A 22711-nucleotide genomic window follows, 5' to 3' on the forward strand; every position below is an offset into this window, starting at 1 on the left:
GTTAGGGTCAGAGTAATGAGTCTGACATGAGAAGTTAGTCTGTGGGAGTTAGAAAGTGTGGTATAGTGAGGAGTTAAGGGAGGCAGTGGAGAGTGTGGAACTTATAGAGAGTTAAGAGTAAAACAAGTTATTACTAAACTACTGAATATTTAAAGTCTTAGAAACACCTGTGTATGTGAACTGTAACCAATAAACCTATTTTGTTCAACTTTACGCTCAGCATGGACCTCAATCTTTCTAATTAAACATTGTTGACAGAGATCTAAAGGAGGGAACATGTTGTGGATCTCCGGCTAGTGAAATAATCTGGGGACACGTGAGGGGCACATCACAGTGTCCTTACAGATGTAGGCATGTCAATTCTTGCAGCCATTTGAATAGGTGGAGTGCCGTAAGGCTGTTAATTCTGAAGTCTAAAATTAACCTAGCTGTTCCTGTACTAAGCTGTTCTTGTACTAAGCTGTTCCTCTACTACTGGTGAAGTATGCTTGTTTATTTTTTTAAAAATAGTTGTTCTTAAAGTATGTATGCTAAAGAACCCACAACATTTCTTCTGACTGCTTGAGTGTATTTGAAGGGGAAAAATATATCTATAGCTTGCATTGTTTGTGTGTTCAGGTTAGTATTTCAAAGGGCTCTCTATACAGGTTTCTATAAAGTCCAAAAGTTCAAACGATACTTCTCTTTATTTCATTACTTCCAATCTCTTCATTGTTCCCCCCAACTGGAAGCCAATTATATCTACCTGTGGTGCCTTCAAAGCAAGGAGAACACATTCCCAGTGTGAAATTTTAAAAAACTGAATAATTTGCTGGCAAGCTAAGATGCAAAGGGACCCTTTTAAAGGTAAATATAGGGTAAAAAAAATATAGCCTTGAAATCTTTCTTGAAAGTTGACTCTCTCTTTTTTTGAACAATACCTCATAGAAATTAGCCTCAGATGTAGTACTTGTGCTAAGAATAGGGATAGGAAGAATGTGGATAAGTTTGACCTCAAAAATAAACATGCATGGTAACAATAATAGCTGGTGAGTAACTGAGAGAGCAGAGTTCATGGTTATAGTATGAGAAACATCTGAGTCCCAGAGCTGGTAGATGTAGGAGAGATAAGTGAAAAGGGATGTCAAGAACTCACCATGCACTTATCCATGTTATTTAAAAAGATTTTGGCTACACATTATATCTCAGTTAAACTCCAAAGTATCAAAAATCCTTACAAGACTCTTCAAAACCATAGAGGTTAAAGCTCTCAATGGCTGCTAGCCGTGACAGCTATTCAGTGTCTCCAAGTATCAGAATCAACCTGCCTCTGTCTACCAATTGCTCAGGAACATGTGTGGGAGGTTGCTATTGTATTCATGCCCTGCCTATGACTTCCCATATGTCTTTGTGTGGCCTTCAGTCTTATTTAGTGCAGCTCTTGTTATATTTTTAACTCACTATTTATTGTCTATTGTTTTGTTCTAATGCTAACATGGCTTCTGGTTGGTTCAAGTAGATCTCACAAGCTCTAGACAAGAGGTGCACAGATATAGGAAAATACATTTTCCATAACCTCATGAGCTGCAGGTTCTCGGTCCTCAATCTCCTGTGGTAAAGAGTTTGTAGCCTACTTTGTAACCACTTCAGAACTCACAGTCCTGTACCTTTTCTCTCTCCATGCTTGTGATCTGACCTGGGTTCTTTGTGATGATAGGAGAATTTGAATAACAGGGTAGCATGGCCCATAGTAAGCATCTGCTAAGTATATTATCTGTCTTAGAGAAATGTGAGTTATGTTATGCTTGTAAAACAAACTGATAGAAGATGAGACTAGATAAAAGGATAGTTAAACTTCCACTAAAAGTGGTTAAACGTATACTGAAGTTCTATAATGTTCTGTAAGTTATGGTTGTTGCAATCACAGGGTATGTCTACATTTTACAGTAGTAACCATTTTAACTGCCATGAGTACACCCATTGGAATCCTAAAATTTGTAGTTTGACAAGGGACTGGTATTTTACAAAAGAGAATTTTAGTGCCAAGCAACAATTTCTCAAGTCCCACATTAAAATACAGATCTTGGGATAGAACCCTGGCAGTGAAGTGGAATCAAACTGCTTGTTTGTGTGGATGCTCCCAGTCTATGTATGCCATCTCTTCATACCCATATGATGCTTCCGGATGATTCTTCTTCTGGTGATGATAGTGGAAGCTAGAATTGCCATTGTAGCAGCTTCAACGGGAAAATGGGAGACCCTGCAGCACCTTTGAGCTACAGCTTGCTGTTTTGGCAAATGACTGCTGTGCCAGCAGCTGTTATATTTCTAGTCTGTCTGAACTATAAACAATATGCTTACAAGTGTTAACAGTCCTATGTGGGCTATAAATGTCTTGCATGCTTATTCAGGCTACTGGTCAGCTGCAGAGCCCTCCATATAGGAGGAGCCCCACAAAGAGTGGACATACAAAGTTCTATAGGTCTCGCGACCATTCACGTTTGCAGCTCAAATTCTCATAACACCTGTGAACAGCCTAGACCTTCCTCAACAGATATGACCAAGGAGCATATCTGCTGTTGAAAATATACCCTACTGATAATCCACACATTCAGAGTAGGTGCAATATAGTGGGTTGGAGTGTTGGACCCAAGAGACATGGGTTCAAATCCTCATGAATTCTTCAGTCTGAACCACTCGGCTCAACTTACTTCAGTTTTTTTTGTCAGAATAAAGTGAGGAGAAAGAGACCCATACTGTATCTGCCACCTTACGTTAATTGGAGAAAAGGAGGGATATAAGTCCAATAAATAAATAAGAAAACATTAAAGGATGTGACAAGTTGCTTTTCTTGTTGGATGTCTGCACTGGTGTAACCAAGCCACAGTGTTACCAAGCTTCAGCTATGCCACAGTTATAATAGAGTTGAGCCACTAGTATATTGTTGCAATTCTATTGCTGGGGCAGACTGTAGTTCCCCCATATGGTGGCGTCATCTCTTCTTTCCTAGCCTAATCAGTCAGTGTTACACAATATTTTGATAAGTGAAGAACTAGGGAAGGCTCCATGTATAGTTTTATGTCTGGGAGACTGAGGTTGTGGTCACACCAAGAAAATGTTTCCATGTTTTCTCGTATTTTTTACTCCTTGAGCAGTTGCACGTTGTGGTCACATCACCTATATACCAGGGTATGTGTTCTGACGTGTTTTTGAATTACCACAACATTTTCCTAAATTTCATATGACATGACTAGCTACACTTCAGTAATGGAATATTTTCCTCTGAGTTGTTTTTGTGTCTCTTTGGCCCCCTTTTTCCTTAAAAAAATTGGGGGGGGGGATACATTGATATTTTGATAATATTTCCTTGATGGGTACAAGTTTCTCTGGTGTGTTTGTGCCTCTTGCAGCAGAGGAAGTCATAGTCAGACTTTGCAGCTCTACCACGAGGTTCCCCAAGAGGAAAACATGAAAGGGCTCAGGGGAAGGAGCATCACCTGGTGGAAGGATCTGCAAATAAGTGAAATGCAGAGGCCAATGAGTTTTCCAATGCACCGACACTCCATTTGCTAAAATTCTTTTCAAAATTAAAGGGACATGCAGGCAAACAACATCATCGGTGGAAGCAACACAAGGCAGCTTGCTAGAAAAAGTATCTGTACAGCCGTGCGCACAGGATGCTATTGTAATTGCTGCATGATGAATCCTGCAACAAAAATAGTAGAAGCCTCCCAGTGGGCAGAATTTGATGCGGAGATAGCACAGAAGGGAAACAAAATATTCTGTAATGGCTTTGCATTGTATGAACCCCAAAAAAGGTCAGCATTCACAAGGAGTAACTTGGAAACATTTTGCTGGTGTGACCACAGCCTGAGTTGTGAGCTGGGAAATGCTCTTTTTGTGATATTACCTCAGTTGAGAATGCATGAGGTAGAATAGGCAAGACAGGAGATTATTCAAGGCTGACCAACATTACAGGTTTAAGACATAAGACATAAGACATAAGAAATTTATTTGTCATTGCGCTCACAAGTGGGTGCAACGAAATGAGGTGCTCTTCCCCAAGGTAAAACTGGACAACACTACAAAAAAAAAAGTTAAAATATACACAACTTTCACCATCCAAATATAGATACCCCGTTTTCTCTCAGCAATTAAAAAGTCCACCAAAAACTTATGGCCCCGCATTTAAACTCAATACTGCACTTGGGTAAAAACTGTTCTTGAATCTGCTCGTCCTTGCTTTCAATACCCTGAATCTCCTTCCTGATGGTAATAGTTTAAAGAGCTGATATCCCGGATGAGAGGAGTCTTTCAGTATGTTAGATATCTTCCTCTTACATCTGTTCTTATACAATTCTTTTACTGAAAAGATGTGGACATTATGCATGTAGAATCCACCAAGCACTCTGAAATGTTCGAATACAACTGTTGTTATACTCCAGACTTTGGGAATATATGTATATATTTAAACTTCCAAGCCTAAATCCAAAGGAATTCTTAGAGACTGAATATGTCTAATATTGCACTTGTTCTTTGTTACACAGTTGTGCAACAGCTTGTGGAAGCATTTGTGCAACCACTTGCACAATGAAACTATTGTTACACACCAATGGTGTGTATAGCTAATTTTGAAAACGTGTACAGTAACTGCTAGTACAGAAAGTCTTGCATAACCTCATTAACATTGGATATAGGTCCTAGTTTGTTTTTTTAGACAGGCCTTTTTTATTGCAATGTGCTCATATGTTCTGACCCATCGCCTTTTCTTTTGATGCTAATCTTTTCTCCATAATTAAGGTTTTCTTCTCCCCCTTCCCCATGTGCTTGCATTTCAGTTGCGTTCCATTACAGAGCTTGACCAAGACATTTTCAGTGACTGTCTCACTATCCAACCTCTCCAGGCACCCACATCTCCACATGATGCTTCTGATAGCACTGTCCAACGATCGCCAGGACCAGTGCCTGACATTTATCCAGGTAAAGGATGGGAGGGGAAAAAAGAGAGAAAGAGATGTTTAAAGACTGGAGGAAGATACACCTTGGGTCAGCATTTAATTTTTCCACAGTCTAATCCTGTACATATCTATTGAGAAGTAAATCCTTTAATCTCAGCAAATGATGCATAAAGAATGAATGTGGGCATGATCCTGCCAAAGTAGCACTTTTGAAGCCTTACTAAATTTAGAGAGAAAAGGTTAGATAAAATTTCCCATTGAAAACAAAGGGATTTGAAAAGTCTAATTCTACACATATCCACTCAGACACATATTTTAGAGTCCCTCCCCCTCCCCCAGCAAAAGAAGTGGATATAAAATTGCTCTATGAAGTACTTAACTCTAGGTGTGTTGATTTGTCTTTTTTCCAGATAACTGCAGTGAACCTAAACAATTCTTAGGTAGGGGTTGAAATACATGATAGAAAAGGAATTCGTGTTAACTAAGATTTCTCATGAATTTATTCAATTTGTGGCTTCCAAGTCTATAAATAAGAGCATACACCTGTCTTATTCTACCATCATTTAGATAAAATAATAAGTGGCAGATTCTTTTTCTTTTTTTCAAATGGTGTGCAAGTAAGTGAGTATGTCTAAAATGAATGTGTTTTTTAAAAATAAACATGTGTTTTGACTTACGGGGAATATGTATTAACTATGTGGAATCGTGAAGTTCCATTTTAAAATACACACATTTCTATGCAAAGAGAAATAAAAGCAACCTGAAACAGGGATAAAGTGCTGGAGGGTTTCTGATAAATGCAATGAAGAAAAAACTGACAGTTCTTTTTTCTTTCCTAAAAATACTGCAAAATATTCTAGACCGTGAATATGTAGAAGGCAGTATACAAGTGATTTATATGTTTTGAATTTCTAATTATTCTATACTAAGTGCCCATTTCATTCTATTCCAACTTAATAGCAGCTCTTACCAGGGTTTTCTAAATACAGAGCATTTGGAAATGGTTTACCATTTCCTTTATCTCGGGACACTCTGGGGCCATGTAGCTTGCCCAAGGATACACAAGCTGCCTCTGCTCCCAGGGGGCAGAGAGAAGAATCATGCTCTTGACCTCTGGCTCCACAGCCAGGTACCCAATTCACTGATCTATACAGGTATCTCTACTTGTTTCTTTATTATAATCAACCAGTGTATCCATACAATAGTATTTACACAAAAATTCTACTTAAGTGAAATGAATATTTTTCCTGAAAAGGATCACCATAAGTCAGAATTGACTTGAGAGCACATGTTGATGATGATGATGATGATGATGATGATGATGATGATGATGATGATGATGATGATGATGATGATGATGATGCTCTGGTTAATGAAGGAAGAGCAGCAACACTGTATTTTGTGTACCAAAAAACAAGCTGAACAAAGTGTCAAGTGATCAATAACCATAGCAATGAATAAATACATTATGGAACCCAGAATATTAGCCAGAGAAATGTAGTAACATGCATTACAAGTTACAAGTTAAGTATATTAACAAAGGGTACTTCATGGTTCTAAACCCCACCCATGAAAGGGCATTATGGAGCTATTCTGTCTTTCTCTCCATTTCAAATTTTGCTTGGAGGGGGCAAGGAAAAAAGTCAGAAGAAATGGCACCCAAGAAAGCACCCAAGAAAGGAGAGAGCACCGTCAGTGAATCAAATATAATGATTTTAAGCTTGAATGGGAAATGCTTAGCAATATTGGCACCTCCCAGTCTATCACCAAAATAGAATGAAAGTGAGTTTGGTACCTGGCTGTAGAAAACCTGGTAGGAGTCACTGTAATTCAGAAATTGACATGTTAGCATGCAATTAAAGGTTATGTTTTGATGGCATTTCAGTTAAGCTACATGTCACTGACAGTTAAAGATATAAGCATGTCAAAAACAATTTGAAGCAGGTGGTACAGCTATTTTTGGCACAAAGATCTCAATAATTATACAGGAAGGAAAAGATATGAAGTGTCATGTTTTGTTTCCTAATAATGGATTGGAACCTCAACAGAACCAAGAAATCATCAAGACATTGATTGAACATTTCCTGATACATATGTTCTGATTTGGGAAACAATACTTGTCTTTAAAAAAAAATAAGGAGAGGGATACAAAGATCCTGAAAACGTTGTCATACAGATGTGCGTGAGGTGATTACATCAATGCAATTGGGTTTGAGAAATTTTGCATTCAGAAATCAACCCACTGGATTGCTCTGTAAATAGTTTCTATAAAGTAAGTTACTAAGACTAGAGATGGGCAAGAATTAAAAATGAATCTCCAAATTTGTTCAAAAATCGCTAATTTATTGATTTGTATTCATACAAATCAATGCCCCCAACAAATATGAATTAATTAATTTTAGTGATTTCTGATTTCTCTATTTGTTTGGCTATAAAATGTCCCCCAGGCATCTAGAGACACCAAAATTGCAGGGAAGCTTCCTCTGACTCTCCTCTACAATCCCTTCAAGTTTGGTTTCCCCAATTCAAGCACTAAAGGACACTTTCCTTGAAGGACCCACTTTCTGGGCATATAACCTCGATATCTGAAACCTAGTCTTCACCAAATGTGGAGAGATTGTAGAGGAGAGTCGATGGAAGCTTATCTGTGATTTTGGTGTCTCTAGATGCCTGGGGTGAACTTTCCTGAGGGGGCTTTTTGTGGGTGAATAACTCGAACATCCAAAACCCAAACTTCCCCAAACAGGTAAGGCTTGTAGAAGAGAGTCAGGGAAAGCTGCAGTGCAGATTTGGTGTCTCTAGATGTTTGGGTAGTTGTTTTATCAGGTTTTAAAGTAAAAAATATGAATTGACAAATCAGTTCCTCAGGAAAAAAATCATAAATTCATAATTTATGATTCATCAGGGTTGACGAATTATGAATCAAACTATATCACAATTCTTCTGATTTCTGCTCGTCTCTAAGACACAAAAATTCCCAATTTGATACCTGTCCCCCAACTTCACAGTGTTTGTGGAGCCAACTATGTGGCTTTTTAGATTTTGACCTCTATTATAGGATGGGGTGCTCTGACTTTCTCTTACAGGAGTAAAGTAACTAGATTTAAAGAAGGAATGGGAAATTTGGCTTTTCACACTTAGTAAGAAGGCAGTTTATGTTCAAGCACACTGTGCACACTGTCACACATGGATGGGGAAAAAATCTGTACCTACTGCTTCAATGAAATTATGCAGCCGGTCACAGAATTAGTGTTTGTAAAGATCAGTTAAGTAACAAAAAAAGGATTTAATTGGTTAATGCATATAAAATATGTTTGCTTTTTTCCCTACAGTTGTCAGATTATTAGACTAGATGGCTAATATAACATGAGGGATGAGCAGTACACATAGGATAAGTTCATAATAACAAGATAATAATAATAAGATGACATACGATAATTTTATTTTACAATTGCCAAGGACTCAGAAGGCACACCTCAGAGTTTTTCTTAGATATCTTTATAATATTCCTGTGAATAGACTGAACTATGGCCCTCACCATCATTTTCTAAGGCTAGCTACAAAGAGGGGAAAGCAGCAACAAAATCCCTCCATGCTGCTTGCATCCATTGCAATAATGGTGGACCTGCTGTGAAACAATATATGGCATGTCAGAGATGCCTGAGGAAAGGGTTGAGGTTCACTATGGAGGCCCTTCACTGTTCCCAAGAGGTCACAGCTGCTTCAGTGACTGGCTGAAATCATTTAAGTTTGCCTTCAGATATTTCTGGTGATTGGCAGCTGGAACAATTGATTAACTGAGGCAGATGAACATATTGGAAACTCTTATTGCTTCTGCGATTAAGAGCCAGTAAAATCCCCAAAGCAATAAAGTCTGGGATCTGGATTAAGATCTGTCTTGCTAAAACTGAAGGTCATTATGTTAGATGCCTGCCATTTAAAATGCTGACTCTATTTCATTCAGAAGATTTGTGCTTTGAGTTCTTGTCATGTCGTGTGAAAAGGAAATGGAGAGGAGCTTGTCACTATTTACAGCCATTTATGTCAATCTAGTTGAAATCTTATACCGCACCAGATCCTAACCAGAAATCCTCTCAAATTTAATGAACACCAGCTTTAATGTACACATATATAAAGGACAGTCCATGAGAAGGAAACCTGAGATAATTTGCCTTGTTAGATGATATAATGATAACCTTTAAAGTGCAAGTACTGAACGTGATGGTTGCCTTAGCCGTAACAACCCAAAGGAGAATCAGAGATACAGGTGGCAGTATTTATCTTTGTTTAACACAGCCACACCTTGCAGTGTGGTAGGAGTGTAATATTTATGTATTTTGTTGTTTCAAAGGAGTACAAAATATTTTAAAAGTTTTATTCCTGGTAGCTGAGATTATAAAGAGTTGAGGGTTTGCATTTTTTTTTTCTACTGTAACACTTTGCAAAAAAATTATGGAAGTTTTGTTTGCTCAAAAAAGCAAAATGTGTACAATGCTTTATGCGAAATATAGAGTTTCCATGCAACACATATTTTCTAGTGCAAAATACACATTTTTTGCTAACACTGTCACTGACAAAAATTACTGGTCTTCAGAGTCACATTAGGGAATAAAAAAAAAGTTCATAGCAGTTGACAATTTTTCCAGCAGTATGTTTTGAGGACTTGAGATGCCCTTTTTTGTCAAGGTGAAAAAAATATATGTGAATATTTATTACGTCCTTTCCATGAGGATTAAACTAAGAATCAAAAGATACATTGCAGAGAGCACATCATTAGCTGCTGTAGTCTGTGCCACTACCTGGACACCTAGTCACTCACCAGGCTGGTCCATGCACTGGTAGTCTCAAGAATAGACTACTGTAAGGCTCCTACATGAGATTTCCCTTGATGCTGATACAGAAGCTTCAGCAGGTCCAGAGTATGGCAGCCAGGCTATTGGGTAGAGTTGGTAAATACCAACATATCTCACCAATTTTTGACTGCTTTATACTAGGTACTTATCCTCTTCCATGCCAGCTTCAAGATGATGGTTTTAATATATATGGTTTGGGACCTCGGTACATGGCCAAAGACCTTCTTCCATTGAGAACTGCCCATCCTACTTGCCTGTCCCAGGCTGGACATCTGAGGGCCCTGACCCTGAGAGAGACCTGGAGGGAGAAAAGTAGGAACTGGGCCTTCTCGATGGTTGTCCCCCAACTGTGGAACCAACTACCTCTGGATATCTGCCTGGTATGGGGACATGGTGGCGCTGTGGGCTAAACTACAGAAGCCTTTGTGTGCTTCAGGGTCAGAAGACCAGCAGTCATAAGATCGAATCCACATAGTACTGCAGTTTAACCATTGCACCACAAGGCTCCTCGGTGGCACAGTGGTACTCGACCACAGCTTTAGACCTGAGTTTGCCTCATAATTTGATCAATGCTGCTTGGCCTATAACAGCCCCATTTGCTATTCAGACACTGAAGTGGTTAACCTGGAACACATTTAATTTATTGATTTATTCTATAAAGATAGAAGACCTTTTGATCTGGAAAAACATGACAGAGGAATGGTGTAAGAATAACTTCTATGAGAATGAATTTCAGCATTATTGGTAGTTTTCAAGAGAAAAGGTGGCAATTCCTTATTTTGATAGAATTATTTAAATGACAGAGTACTTTCTGTATTAAGTCGGGGGTGGAATATTTTTTCTTCTTAAAGCTTTAACTTGGTACCAGTTTAAGAAGGTAGGCTCTTATATCTTAATTGCAAACAAGATAACACTGGCCATCACCTTTATCTAATTTTATTTTGTGTGCTTTTGGAATACAAAAGATGTTTATGTAGTAATGTTTCTGATGAATAGTCTTTCTGCTGGTGAGCATCTTTGTAATGAGGTACTAAACAGTGACAGTGTAATTGAGTGTCATTTTAAAATATATTTGAGCTCCAATTTGGAAAAACTTTCTGGATTTAAACACTATGCAGAAACATCTTGAGTAAAGAATGATCAGCATTTATTTTTCCAGATTGTTTATTTCTTTAAAAAAAAGAATTATCATGAAAAACAGTTTATTTGTTTTTTTTCCACCAAGCTGGCAGCAACACTGGTGCTGCTCTTCTGGTTAGCTCCTACTCCAGCTCCTTCCTGTTTCTGCTTTTAAGCTCCACGCTTAATGACCAGTTTGCTTAACAACCGAGTCATAAGAATGAAACTCAGTTGTTAAGTGAGGAGTGCCTGTATACAGTACAGTGCCTCAACTTATGAACTTAGTTGGTTCTGGAACTCCAGTCGTAACTCGAAATGGCACAATTTCCCATTGAAATGCACTGAAATGCAATTATTCCATTCCAGAAAAGGAAAAAAATCACAACAAAAACAAACACTGCAAGACCCATTGGAAATGCAAAAAAAGGAAAGCAGAAAGCAAGTGAAGTGTGCAAGACCCATTGTAAATGCAAAAAAGGAAAGCAAAAAGCAAGCAAACCTCACAGAATCCATCGGAAATGGGGGGAAAGCCCAAAAAGCAAGCAGACCCCCCAAGTCCCATCAGAAATGGGGGGAACCCAAAAGCAAACAAATCCCCCAAGACCCATTGGAAATGGGGGTAAAAAAACCAAAAAAGCAAGGAAACCTCCCAAGACCCATCGGAAATGGGGGGAACCCAAAAAGCAAACCCCACGAGACCCATCACAGCATAGAAACATAATCCCACCACCCAGCCCAAAACCATGCTGCAAAACCCACCAGTTTTTAGAAAGCAGAAAGCAGCACCTTACCAGCAGTCTGAAGCTGCCTCCGATCGCACTCACTCTAACCGTTGGGGCAAAAGAGCTACAAAGAAGCAGCCTCTTTGCCACCAACAGTTAGCAATTTGAATTTCCCGCCTTTTTTCCTTGCCTTTTTCTGTTCATAACTTGAAACTCCAGCCGCAAGTCGAAGTAAAATTTTGCAGCCGGAGCTGGTCATAACTCAAAATGGTCATAAGTCGAGGCACCACTGTATTTGATTCAGTACTGGATAAATTACATAAGAGGATTCTTATCACATAAAAAGGTAGTGACCACCCTGAGTCTCACTGTCAGGACAAAGGTGGCATGGAAAATGAATGAATGAATGAATGAATGAATGAATGAATGAATGAATGAATGAATGAATGAATGAATGAATGAATGAATGAATGGAGTGGTGCCCCGCATGACGACGATAATCCGCCCATTAAAAATAGCTGGTTAGCAAAATCGTTGTCATACGAAAACCCTTTTCCCATTGGAATGCATTGAAACATGGTTTAATGTGTTCCAGTGGGGAAAATACCTGGTTGTCCAATGAAGATCGCCCATAGGGAAGCCATTTTGCGAGCACCGATCAGCTGTAAAAATGGCTGCCCTGCAAAGCACGGGTCCTGAAAACACAGGGCAGACATTTTATGGAGCCGGAAAAAACTGGTTCGCCAAGCACAGACCTAATCGGCGTCCAGTGAAAATCTCCCATAGGAATGACTGTTTTGCAAATCGCTATAGCAACTGCAAAAAGTCATCGTTATGCAGATTCGTTGTTTAGCGGGGTTGTCATTTAGCGAGGTACCACTGTAAATAAATAAATGCAGTGTGAGTCCCAGCTAAAACAGACACACTGAAATTGGTGAAACTTGCTTTATTAGTGACTAGGACATCTCCTTACTTTCACTAAAATAAACTCTCAGGTTCAGAACCTACAGATATCATTGGTTAGGACACATTTTGGAAGAAATGTTGCTATCATGCCTAGTTCTCAACTTCCCAGAAACTGCTGGCTGGCTGATGTTGGAAAGAGCATGTTAAGCTAGACTTCCCCAATCTGGCGCCCTTCATTGGTGCTGGACTGCAACATCTACCATCTCAAGTCCATTACCCATACTGATTAAGGGATGATGGGGCATTAGTCTGTAGCATCCTGGAAAACACCAAATTGGGGAAGGCTGAGCTAGAGAAATCTTTGATCTGATCCATCCAGGTTCATCATATGCTTGGTTTCTAAGAGGAGAGGTTTACTATTCAGTTTCAATACAAAGTCACATTAACCAGAGAAAATGTATAAAGTATGTGTTTATTGGAATAACAATGGTCTATCTTTGCAAGGACATAATTAACAGAGACAAAACTCACCTTAAGTCCTTTCACTTTTTACCATTCTCATTCCAATAACAAATAAAATGTTTGCAGACTTTTACAAAGGAACTTTAGAGAAAATAATAATTTTCTTTCAGATGTCATAATGCTTTATATTCATAAATATTGTTCAATGCGATACTTGAAAACTTACCTTAATCTCAGAGGTTTTTTTCTGAAAGATGCTACGTATTTTCCTACCCATGTTATAACAGGGCTTACTAGATTTTTTTACCAGATCCAGATCTTGCTCATTCTTACAGTCATAGCAAGCAAAATATTAGTGATATAAGCAAATTGCATCATATTATCTTGTAGTGTTTTGTAATATCAGTTCCAATAATGTTTGTTTTATGAGAATTCATATGTGCATCAATTTTTTGAAGTGTTGATTAGCTGGCTCAGCTCTCCTTTACCCTCTTTCGCTGCCTCTTTCTCCTCCCTTGCCCTTAGATGGTATAGTACCATGTAATTAATATCTTTTTTAAAAGGAATTTTTAAAATTATTTTAAAAATAATTAACATAGAGTGATAGGAGCAAATGGATGCATATATAAGTCTACTCTTCTTCTAATGAGTTTGAATTTAAATCGTTCTCTCGTTTAATCTGTAACTTTTCAATTTGTTTCTCCCTCAGCATTTTAAACAGCTTTAACAGTATCTTTGCTGGATGAAAAATCTTCCATATATGTCACATTGGCTGAAATCCTGTTGTGCAAATAGACCAGGTTTAAATTGTGATGATATAATCCCCTGCCAATGTTATTTATTTTAATTTAATTTAACCTTTCTGTCCTCACACTTTAGGCTCCATTAAGCTCCCCCTGGCCCTTAGTGGAGGGAGCCTTTAATATCAGAAACTCGCTGCCAGGAAAAGAATCTGTGGAGCCTCTGAACCTGTGGGGGGCAAGATAGGAAAATGTAAATTAAATAAAAATAAAGATGAAGATCACCAGGTGAAGACATCATCACCATTTAGTGAGCTCAGTGGTGCAGCGATTAAACTGACATACTGCAGCCAATACTCTGTTCGTGATCTGAATTCGATCCTAATGGGTTTAGGTAGCCAGCTCAAGGTCAACTCAGCCTTCCATCCTACCGTCAGTAAAATGAGTAGCCTGCTCACTGGGGTGCAAAGTGCTTCTTGCATAATTATATTGTAAACCAACCAGAAAGTGCTCTAGCATTATGGAGCAACATTTAAGCCAAAATAACAGCATTTACACCTGGCAGAGTTGCACCAATTGAATCTCAAGCACTGACTTTCCTTAATGCATTAAACTGTTTTTTTTTAATGTACTAATGAGATGAGACTAACACTATGTGTCATTACTTAACATTACAAACCTAACGATGCTGAATCAAGGGAGTTTATAATCTAGATTTTGACAGAGAGAAAGAGATAGTACACATAAAACAAAGGCTGAAGTGGAATTATGAGAGCAGGAATATGAAAGTGTTAAGTTGCACATGGTTTTTGCATATATATTATTTCTGGTGTGACAGCTGTGCCTACTACTTGCTAGACTTGGAAGGGCTTTTGTGAGTTGATTGCCAGCAGTATCTATGGCATTTTCATCCATGGGCAGGTGCTGATGTTCCAGTAGCTTTCTACTCACAAGTTAGTTTTCAGCTATCAGTTAGAGATGGGCACGTACCTTGGTCTGGAAGTTCGTGCCAGTTCATACACACGGCACCATAAGTGTCACACGTTTCCTTCCCACACCTCCCTGGCTGGATCCCCCACTCACGAGCTGGTGCACAGTCCTCTCCTCCTCTTTGGCTGTTCAACCAGTCTCCGGCAGGAGCACCGGCTTCCCTGCCCCACCTCTTTGCCTGATTGCCCACTCAGACAAGGAGGCAGGGGCACAGACAAACCTCTGCTCCTGCTGGCGACTGGTCAAACAGCCGAAGCAGAGGAGGAGAGGCGCCTGTGCCAGCTGGTGAGTGGGTCATTGGCTGGAGAGGCTGGGGAAGGGGACATGCCACACCTGTGCTGCCATGCGTACAAACTGGCACAAACCTCTGAAACGAGGTTTATGCCAACCTCTACTATCGGGCATAAAAAGCATTTTTTCCCCTCTCCTTCCTCAATTAGCAAGCTGTTCTCCCAGCTCTTGGAGGATGAGCCAGCCTCCCACTGTTGTCTGGAGAAACTCCGATGACAATTTAGGATTCTGTTTTGTTTTCCTTTTTTTTTAAACTGCAGTACTAGCAACCTAGCCAGTCTCAAATATCACCACATTTCAAGCAAAGTTCAGAATTTACTGTCACAGTTTTTTTAAATTTATGAACTCATTGCAAAGGCTGCTACATTTTTGAAACTGCAGTGCCTTTTCAATGCTAAAACTCATCTGTTTAATTTGTATCTGAACACCCAAGTGGGATCCTCCTGTTGTATGAGGAATTGGAATGTGTGCCTATCATAATAGTGATTGTGCTTGCTTTTCCTGTAGCTGCACTGTTCTCTACTGCTCACTCGAGCCAGAGTGGGACTGCTGCGGACAGCGGGCCCCCATCACACTCTGTAAGCCACACTTCGCCAGGACAAAATATGCATAGCAGCTCACACAACCTAGCAACCCAGATGCCCCCTTTCACAACAGGGGACTCAGGAAACGAGAGGTAAGGCCGTTGCTATCCCTGTTCCTAGCAAGAAAAATCTCCCTGAAGCACTGCTAATTTTATAAAATAGCCTATGTGTTATCCCAAAAAATGCACATTGATTTTGTCTCTTTATGTTCATGGTTATATTATTCTATGCATGTTTTATTTTAATTGCAAAATTTAAGTGAGTAGCGATTCCTAAAGCACCAAAAAAATCCGGTTGCTTGTCAAATATGTGGAAGATAACATAACATTTATCAACTTTTTTCTTTCAAGTTACAGTGGTGCCTCGCTTAACGGCGATAATCCATTCCAGAAAAATCGCAGTTAAGCGAAAACATAGTAAAGCGAAAATAAAAACCCCATTGAAACACATTGAAAACCTTTCAATGCATTCCAGTGGGCTTAAAACTTACCGTCCAGCGAAGATCCTCCATACGGCGGCCATTTTCGCTGCCTGCATAGCGAGGAATCCATCCCTAAACACAGCGCGGAGCCATTTTAGTTACCCGGTGGCCATTTTGAAACCTCCGATCAGCTGTTTAAAAATCATTGTTTTGCGAAGAATTGGTTCCTGAAGCAGGGAACCGATCATCGCAAAGCGAAATTCCCCCATTTAGACCATCGTTTTTCGATCGCAATTGCGATCGCAAAAAGATTGTCGTAAAGCGGATTTGTCGTAAAGCGGGGGAATCGTGAAGCGAGGCACCACTGTATACTGAAATGAAACGATAATCAACCATTATTTATGGTGGTTAAAAAAAAATCTCAAACCAGTTTTATACCATTTGTCTCCACTAATAGTTCCTGAATATTAGCAGTAAGGAATACTCTGTAGTCACAAACATTGACAATAGCATGATATCCAGCACCATAATTAATGCAAGGGAATAACCTGCTATGGTGGTTCAGTTACAATTGTGTGTCTGTCCTTTTTTTAAAAAAAAGTCTTGAGGCATGAGTTTGCAGTTAGAAAGCAGAACCAAAGCTAGCATACCTACAGGTGCTGAGACTGAGCAGTCCCAAGGCACAGTCTGGGAAAGTCCCTTTGTCAGCTGCCCTAAAGAGCAAGTTCAGTTAAAACCCAACCAAGTTCTTTTTCTGACACAACACTGTTACTGTTGTGTGTCGTGCATGCAAGCAAGAGCCCAAATTGGATCCCATTTCTGTTTCTTCCGATGTGGCACAATAAAGAAGCTGGAAATCTTCAATTCTACATTATGTTTGAATTTGTGGGAAACAGGTATGTTTGAACAAGCTAGGATTACCCTGGTGGGTGATTTACAATGACGTGTATGGGCGGGAGACAGGGGAATAGACTGAAGAAGACTAGCATTATTTTCCTGAATCTCTTAGGCACTTTGATCTTAATATATTTCTCCTTCTCTGATTGTTAAGGACTAGGAGGTGAAATATAGTGATTCCAGGACTTTCCTGTGAGATGAATTCCATTGGTGGTGCTAGGAATATGTGTTTGACTTCATGGCCTTTAGTTTGGGAGTGATACATGGCTCAGTTCTGCCCCTGTACTTCTTAACATCTACAGGAAGGCCATTTTAAGTCTTGCCTCCCAGTAATCAACATTCTTTTTGACGTATGCAGGTTGATTAGTTTAAGAACATAAAACATGTAATCTCAAGATGGTAATGAAATAGGACGAAATGAAATGCCACAAAGGATTTTTTTCAAAAGGACCACAAAGTTGATTCCAAGCTGCAGCATCTTTCTTTCACTTTTGTAATCTTTTAGTTTCTTTCTGAAAATGATCCTCTTAAGCAGAGGTCTCCAGACTTTTGACCCTGAGGGCCACACTGGATACTTTCAACAACTTAAGAGGGCTGATGGAACAGGAATGTGCATGCACATGCGCAAGTATGCATGCACTCCCACCCACCCCTGCATGCATGCACCTCTGCCTGCCCCCTGCATAACCCCCACACACACACACCTCCCCTCCCCCTGCATGTGCAAGGGGTTAAGGGAATGGGCTGGATAAAACAGCAAACCGTCAGCACCCTCCTGCCCCTTTGGAAAATATTTTTAGCTAGCATCCCCTCCACTCCCCCCCCCCCAAATAAGGCCTTTCTCTTGGCACTTTGATTTCTTGAGCAGCCACTGGCACTTCAAATAAGCAGGGGACCCAGCACTCAGCCAAGGATGTCAGTCAGTCAGCAAGACTCTTTTGGAGGGCACAATTATCAGCCAGCATACTAGCTGGGAGAACCTATGTTCCCGCAGGTTGGGTCCAAGAGCTTTATTTTGTTGTTTATGATTCCAAGCCCAACTGTTCCTTTATAGGTCTGTTTTCATTTGCCTCTAACCCCAACCCTCATGTGCAGGTGTGCAAAAGTGTTCCTGCGAAACTGGGCTAATGAAAATATCAATCAAAGTTCCAGCAAACAAATGGGGGAAATGAAAAGAAATGACCTGAAGGACCTGGTCACTTTCATGTCAAACGAAAGAACCGACTCATAACGGAAATAAAAAAAATGCAGTGGTGCCTTGACTTACAACCATAATCTGTTCCAGAAGATGGACGTAACTTGAAATGGTCATAAGTCAAAGCACCATTTCCCATTGAAATGCATTGAAATGCAATTAATCCGTCCTGGCAAAAAATTAAAAAAAGCATACAGCAAGCCCAGTTGGAAGGCGCTGGGGCTTTAAAAAAAAACCCAAATAAACAGCAAAGCAAGCGCAGTCGCTGGGACTTTAAAACAAACAAACAAACAAAAACCATCAAAGCAAGCCCCGAAAGCACTGTGACTGCAAAAAAATTAAAAAAATAAACAAAGGAGCAAGACCCGTCACACAGCGCTGGGGCTGCAAAAACAAGTCACCAAAAAACAAAACAACAACTTAGCACAGAAACATAACCCCCCCCCCCCCGGCCCAAAACCACACTGCAAAACCCACCCAGAACAGTTTTTAAAAAGCAGGAATACAGCGCCTTATCTTACCAGGCAGCGTCCTCCGATCGCACACTCTCTGACTGCTGGGGTGAAAGAGCTACAAAGAAGCAGCCTCATCACCATCTACAGTTAGCAATTTGAATTTCCCACCTTTTCCCCTTGCCTTTTTCTGTTCATAACTCAAAGCTCCAGTCGCAAATAGAAGCAAAATTTTACGGCCAGAGCTGGTCGTAACTCAAAATGGTCATAAGTAGGGACGTTCGTAAGTCGAGACACCACTGTAGGGGCACAAAAGCAAAACAAACCTTTTTGCTGTTCCCATCACTAATTCACAGTTTGGGGATGCTCTTGGTTTCAGTGCTATCTGAGAGTGCAGTTAGAGTAAGAAAAAAGTAGTTGAATTGGGTTTAAGGTAAAGGTAAAGGTTCCCCTTGACAATTTTTGTCCAGTCGTGTTCGACTCTAGGGGGCGGTGCTCATCCCCGTTTCCAAGCCATAGAGCCAGCATTTGTCCGAAGACAATCTTCCATGGTCACATGGCCAGTGCGACTTAGACACGGAACGCTGTTACCTTCCCACTGAAGTGGTCCCTATTTATCTACTCGCATTTGCATGCTTTCGAACCGCTAGGTTGGCGGTAGCTGGGACAAGTGACGGGCGCTCACTCCGTCACGTGGATTCGATCTTACGACTGCTTGGTCTTCTGACCCTGCAGCATAGGCCTCTGTTGGTGTATACTGTGTCTGTGGGTTTGCCATTCAGTGGTGGTGGGGCTTTCCTATTCCCTCTCATTCTCCACCCTCTGTGTGCATGCATGTGCATCTCCATCCTTTGCAAGCCGAGTCAGGAATGTCTCTGGTCAATTTCAGCCCTGGCTACTGTCTGTCTGTCTGCATGCATGTGTTTTGGGCTGCAAGGAAACTTCTGTTTTAATTTTTTTCCCCTATGTATCATTCTGCTCCGCTTGTCAGATTGCAAGAAATTGAAAACATTGGTAAAAATAACACAACAGTAGCGGAAACAGCAACAACAGCTCATAACTGTGAGAGGTAGCCAGTGTGAGGATGGTTGGTGCAGGATATGGCACCAAATGTAATGATTCTAAAAGCCTGTGTAACCCCCTTGATTGTATACAACACGGCATAAAAATGGATTAAAAGTTTTCCCAAGAGGACACTTTAAAACCATGTGATTACCACATGACTTTACACCAGATTCTAAAGCCATCATCTGGTTTATTTCATTGGTGTAACTGTATCCTTAGTAAGAACAAATGATGGTGGATAGCAGTATTTTTTATCAGCGCAGATTAATGAGTCAAAAATAATTTATTTAGAGATTATAGACTTTCCTTCAGTCTTTCACACCATGGTTGCATCCAGTTTAGCTACAGCAGTATGCTCTGTGTAAGACTTCCTCTGAAGACTGCTTTCGAGTCTGTGACTGCTTAGGTGCACTCCTAGATCTCTGCAGGATCACTTGGCATTCAAAGCATGACACTTTTGCATTGTGTTAAGTACATAAGACTGCCCAGATCACAACGGAAAATGTTGCTTTTAACCATTAAATTCTTGAACAGTTTGGAGGTCCTGCTTGCAAACTTGCTAAGTACACTCAGGTTGGTAGGAATGTAAAACAAGGCATTTCTTTTGGTTACTTTCCATTAATTAAACTCTTTGGAGAGATGCAAACAATAGTTATTATTATTTATTTAATATATGTACCATACATCTGGCTACCAAGCCCACTCTGGGCTGTATACTCCCTTTGTTTTCTTTTAGATGGGCTCTGAAAACTTTGTCTTGTCTTGTTTCAGACCATGTATGGTTTTGGTTTGTTCAGCAATTGTAGTTGGAGGTTTGGGTAAGATATTGACCCTTTTTTCTCTTTGTTAAAGAGTTGGATGTCAGCTACAGTGTTACCTCGACTTATGAACGATTCGAGTTACGAACGGCTCAATTCGCAAAAAGTTGCTTCGACCTGCGAGCAGAGCCTCGACTTACAAACCAAAAGAAAAAGAAAAAACCCTTTCCTGCCCTTTTTTTTGACCTAAGTTCACCTTAGGACAAAAGAAGAATTTTAAAAAAAAAATCACCCCCTAGTGGTAGATACGGATTAACCGGCTTTGCATTAATTCCTATGGGAACTAATGCCTCTACCTACGAACAGCGCCCTGACATACGAACGAAAAACAGCAGATACGGATTAAATGGTTTTCAATGCATTCCTATGGAAAAGTTTGCCTCAACATACGAACTTTTCGAAGTACAAACACCGTTCCAATAAGTTTGTAAGACAAGGTACAGTACCACTGTAATAATGCTAGGCTTTATAGAGGAGAGAGTCAAAAAGTTAGGTCTGTGCCCAAACAAAGCTGACAGAAAGAAATGTTCCCCAAATAGTTTTTAAGGTAATGGTTCATTTAAAAAGAAACATTGTTTTCTCATTTCCAAGTACCAGTAGAGCTGCTTTTTAGTACAGATTCGTGCTTGGTATGGATTTTTATTTGTTTCATGCTCTAGTATAGATTCTGTTGTCAATAACAAAAGCTTTTTTGGTGTTGCTATTGCTATTATTGTCAGTTGTTCCCCTAGGAGATTGAATATTTTCAAAGTGAAACTTCTCAAATCCCTTATTCATGTTTTTTTCTTGTGCAATTGTTAAGCAAGCACAAATGCATATTAATGCTGAATTTGTGTCCTTGCATCCTTCCACAAAGGCCAACCTATATGCTAAGGAAGACGAGAGATATAGAACTAAAGTGGGTTAGAGTTTGAAGAAAAGCAATTATTTTGTACACTATTCTGTATACCTTGTTTGCTTTTACTGAAGTAGCACCATAATTCAACATTTTCTTAAAGCTTTTTTATTTAGATAAAGTTATTCACATGTGTGAAGTTGTGTGTTTTGGGTTATATGTTCAGGTCTGAAACACACAGTTACACTTTGCAGAGCACTGACAAAAGGTCCATTTCTTTTTCTCTCTCTCTTTCTCCTACCATTCTCAACTAAATTTCCCTTAAACTCTGCCACAAAATTTTCACTAAAGAAGCTACTTGTGTGGGATAATCTGTTTTTTGAGATATTTCTTTTAATTGCCTTCATGTTATTTTGAAAGCTTCACACAGTGCTACATTTCTGTATCCAATACTGACATAAAAATGTCACAATGGAGTCACTTTATTAGGTCATATAAATTAATGTATGAATGAGTGTCCATGGGTGAAGCCTGTTCCCAAATCCTGTAGTTGTTTATTATTTTAATATATGCAGCACAGTGTGTTGTACTGGCACATGCACTGTGCGCAAATAACACTAACAACATTAAGAATCTGGAATTTTTGTATAGTTTAAGATTAGAATTAAGCCCCATTCTGTTTATAAACCTTTACTCTCCAATACATATTCATAGGATGGCAGTCCTAGGTCTCAACAAAGATGTTGACAACCTGATGCAGGTGCAGGTCGTATTAGTATTTGACAAATTAGTACCTGATGTTCACATGGTTCATGTGCATTCCATTGTCAGCAGAAGAACATGAGCAGAGCTCTTCCGGATCAGATCGGAATCTTAACATTCTGTTTCCCACCGCCAATCAGATGCATGACTGGCTGCATGTTTCTTTCTCCATCATTGGCTGTGAGAATCATAATTTATATGATGTATCTCCCTTCCAGATTATCTCTTCTAGGGAAGCTCAGAAGAGTTATCTCAGGCTATTACATTGAAGTAAAGGGTACCTGTGTCGTCATAAAATAAAATCCAAATGCAAAAATAGATGATAGCTTTATAGACCACTAAAATTCATCACACAATAAACAAGCTTGCGTGGATTAAACAGCACTTCATCATGAATGTACCAGTGTGAAGAATGTAAAGTTCAAAACTTAAAGTCCTAAAGTACATGGCAAGATGGTTTTTGCCAGGAAAGTTGTTCTTAGATGTTAAGTCCAGCAGTTCTTGGCAATTCACCAGGCTTTTCATTCTTAGATGGAAGTGAAGAGTCTGGTTGCTGTTTTATGATTACAGAGTTCTATGAACAGAGAAACACAGGCATGTGTGTACACGCATCTCCCAATTTGGCCTTTGTTTGAAACAAATATGTTTCTGATTTGCCTCTC

The 22711-nt window shown here is 39.7% G+C and overlaps 1 protein-coding gene and 1 long non-coding RNA gene across 7 annotated transcripts in view; one reads left to right on the forward strand and one right to left on the reverse strand.

Annotated features, from left to right (window-relative positions):
* The window catches only part of GLIS3 (GLIS family zinc finger 3), a 242632-nt gene that overhangs the window by 196854 nt on the left and 23067 nt on the right, over nucleotides 1-22711 (forward strand). For 4 of the 6 annotated variants that reach the window (XM_072992156.2, XM_072992154.2, XM_020801556.3 and 1 more), the window contains 2 exons: nucleotides 4818-4959; nucleotides 15528-15696. In XM_072992156.2, the coding sequence (XP_072848257.2) occupies nucleotides 4818-4959; nucleotides 15528-15696 (311 nt within the window). The remainder of the gene's footprint in view (nucleotides 1-4817; nucleotides 4960-15527; nucleotides 15697-22711) is intronic. The other 2 variants (XR_012084315.2, XR_012084316.2) reach the window with 1 other exon arrangement.
* LOC144586592 (uncharacterized) lies at nucleotides 3975-22220 on the reverse strand. Its single transcript, XR_013541498.1, has 2 exons — nucleotides 22082-22220; nucleotides 3975-4944 (listed from the first exon to the last, which is right to left on the reverse strand). It is a non-coding gene; the product is annotated as an uncharacterized LOC144586592 (long non-coding RNA).

This window comes from Pogona vitticeps, chromosome 2, assembly GCF_051106095.1.
Source record: "Pogona vitticeps strain Pit_001003342236 chromosome 2, PviZW2.1, whole genome shotgun sequence".
NCBI classification, from domain to species: domain Eukaryota; kingdom Metazoa; phylum Chordata; class Lepidosauria; order Squamata; family Agamidae; genus Pogona; species Pogona vitticeps.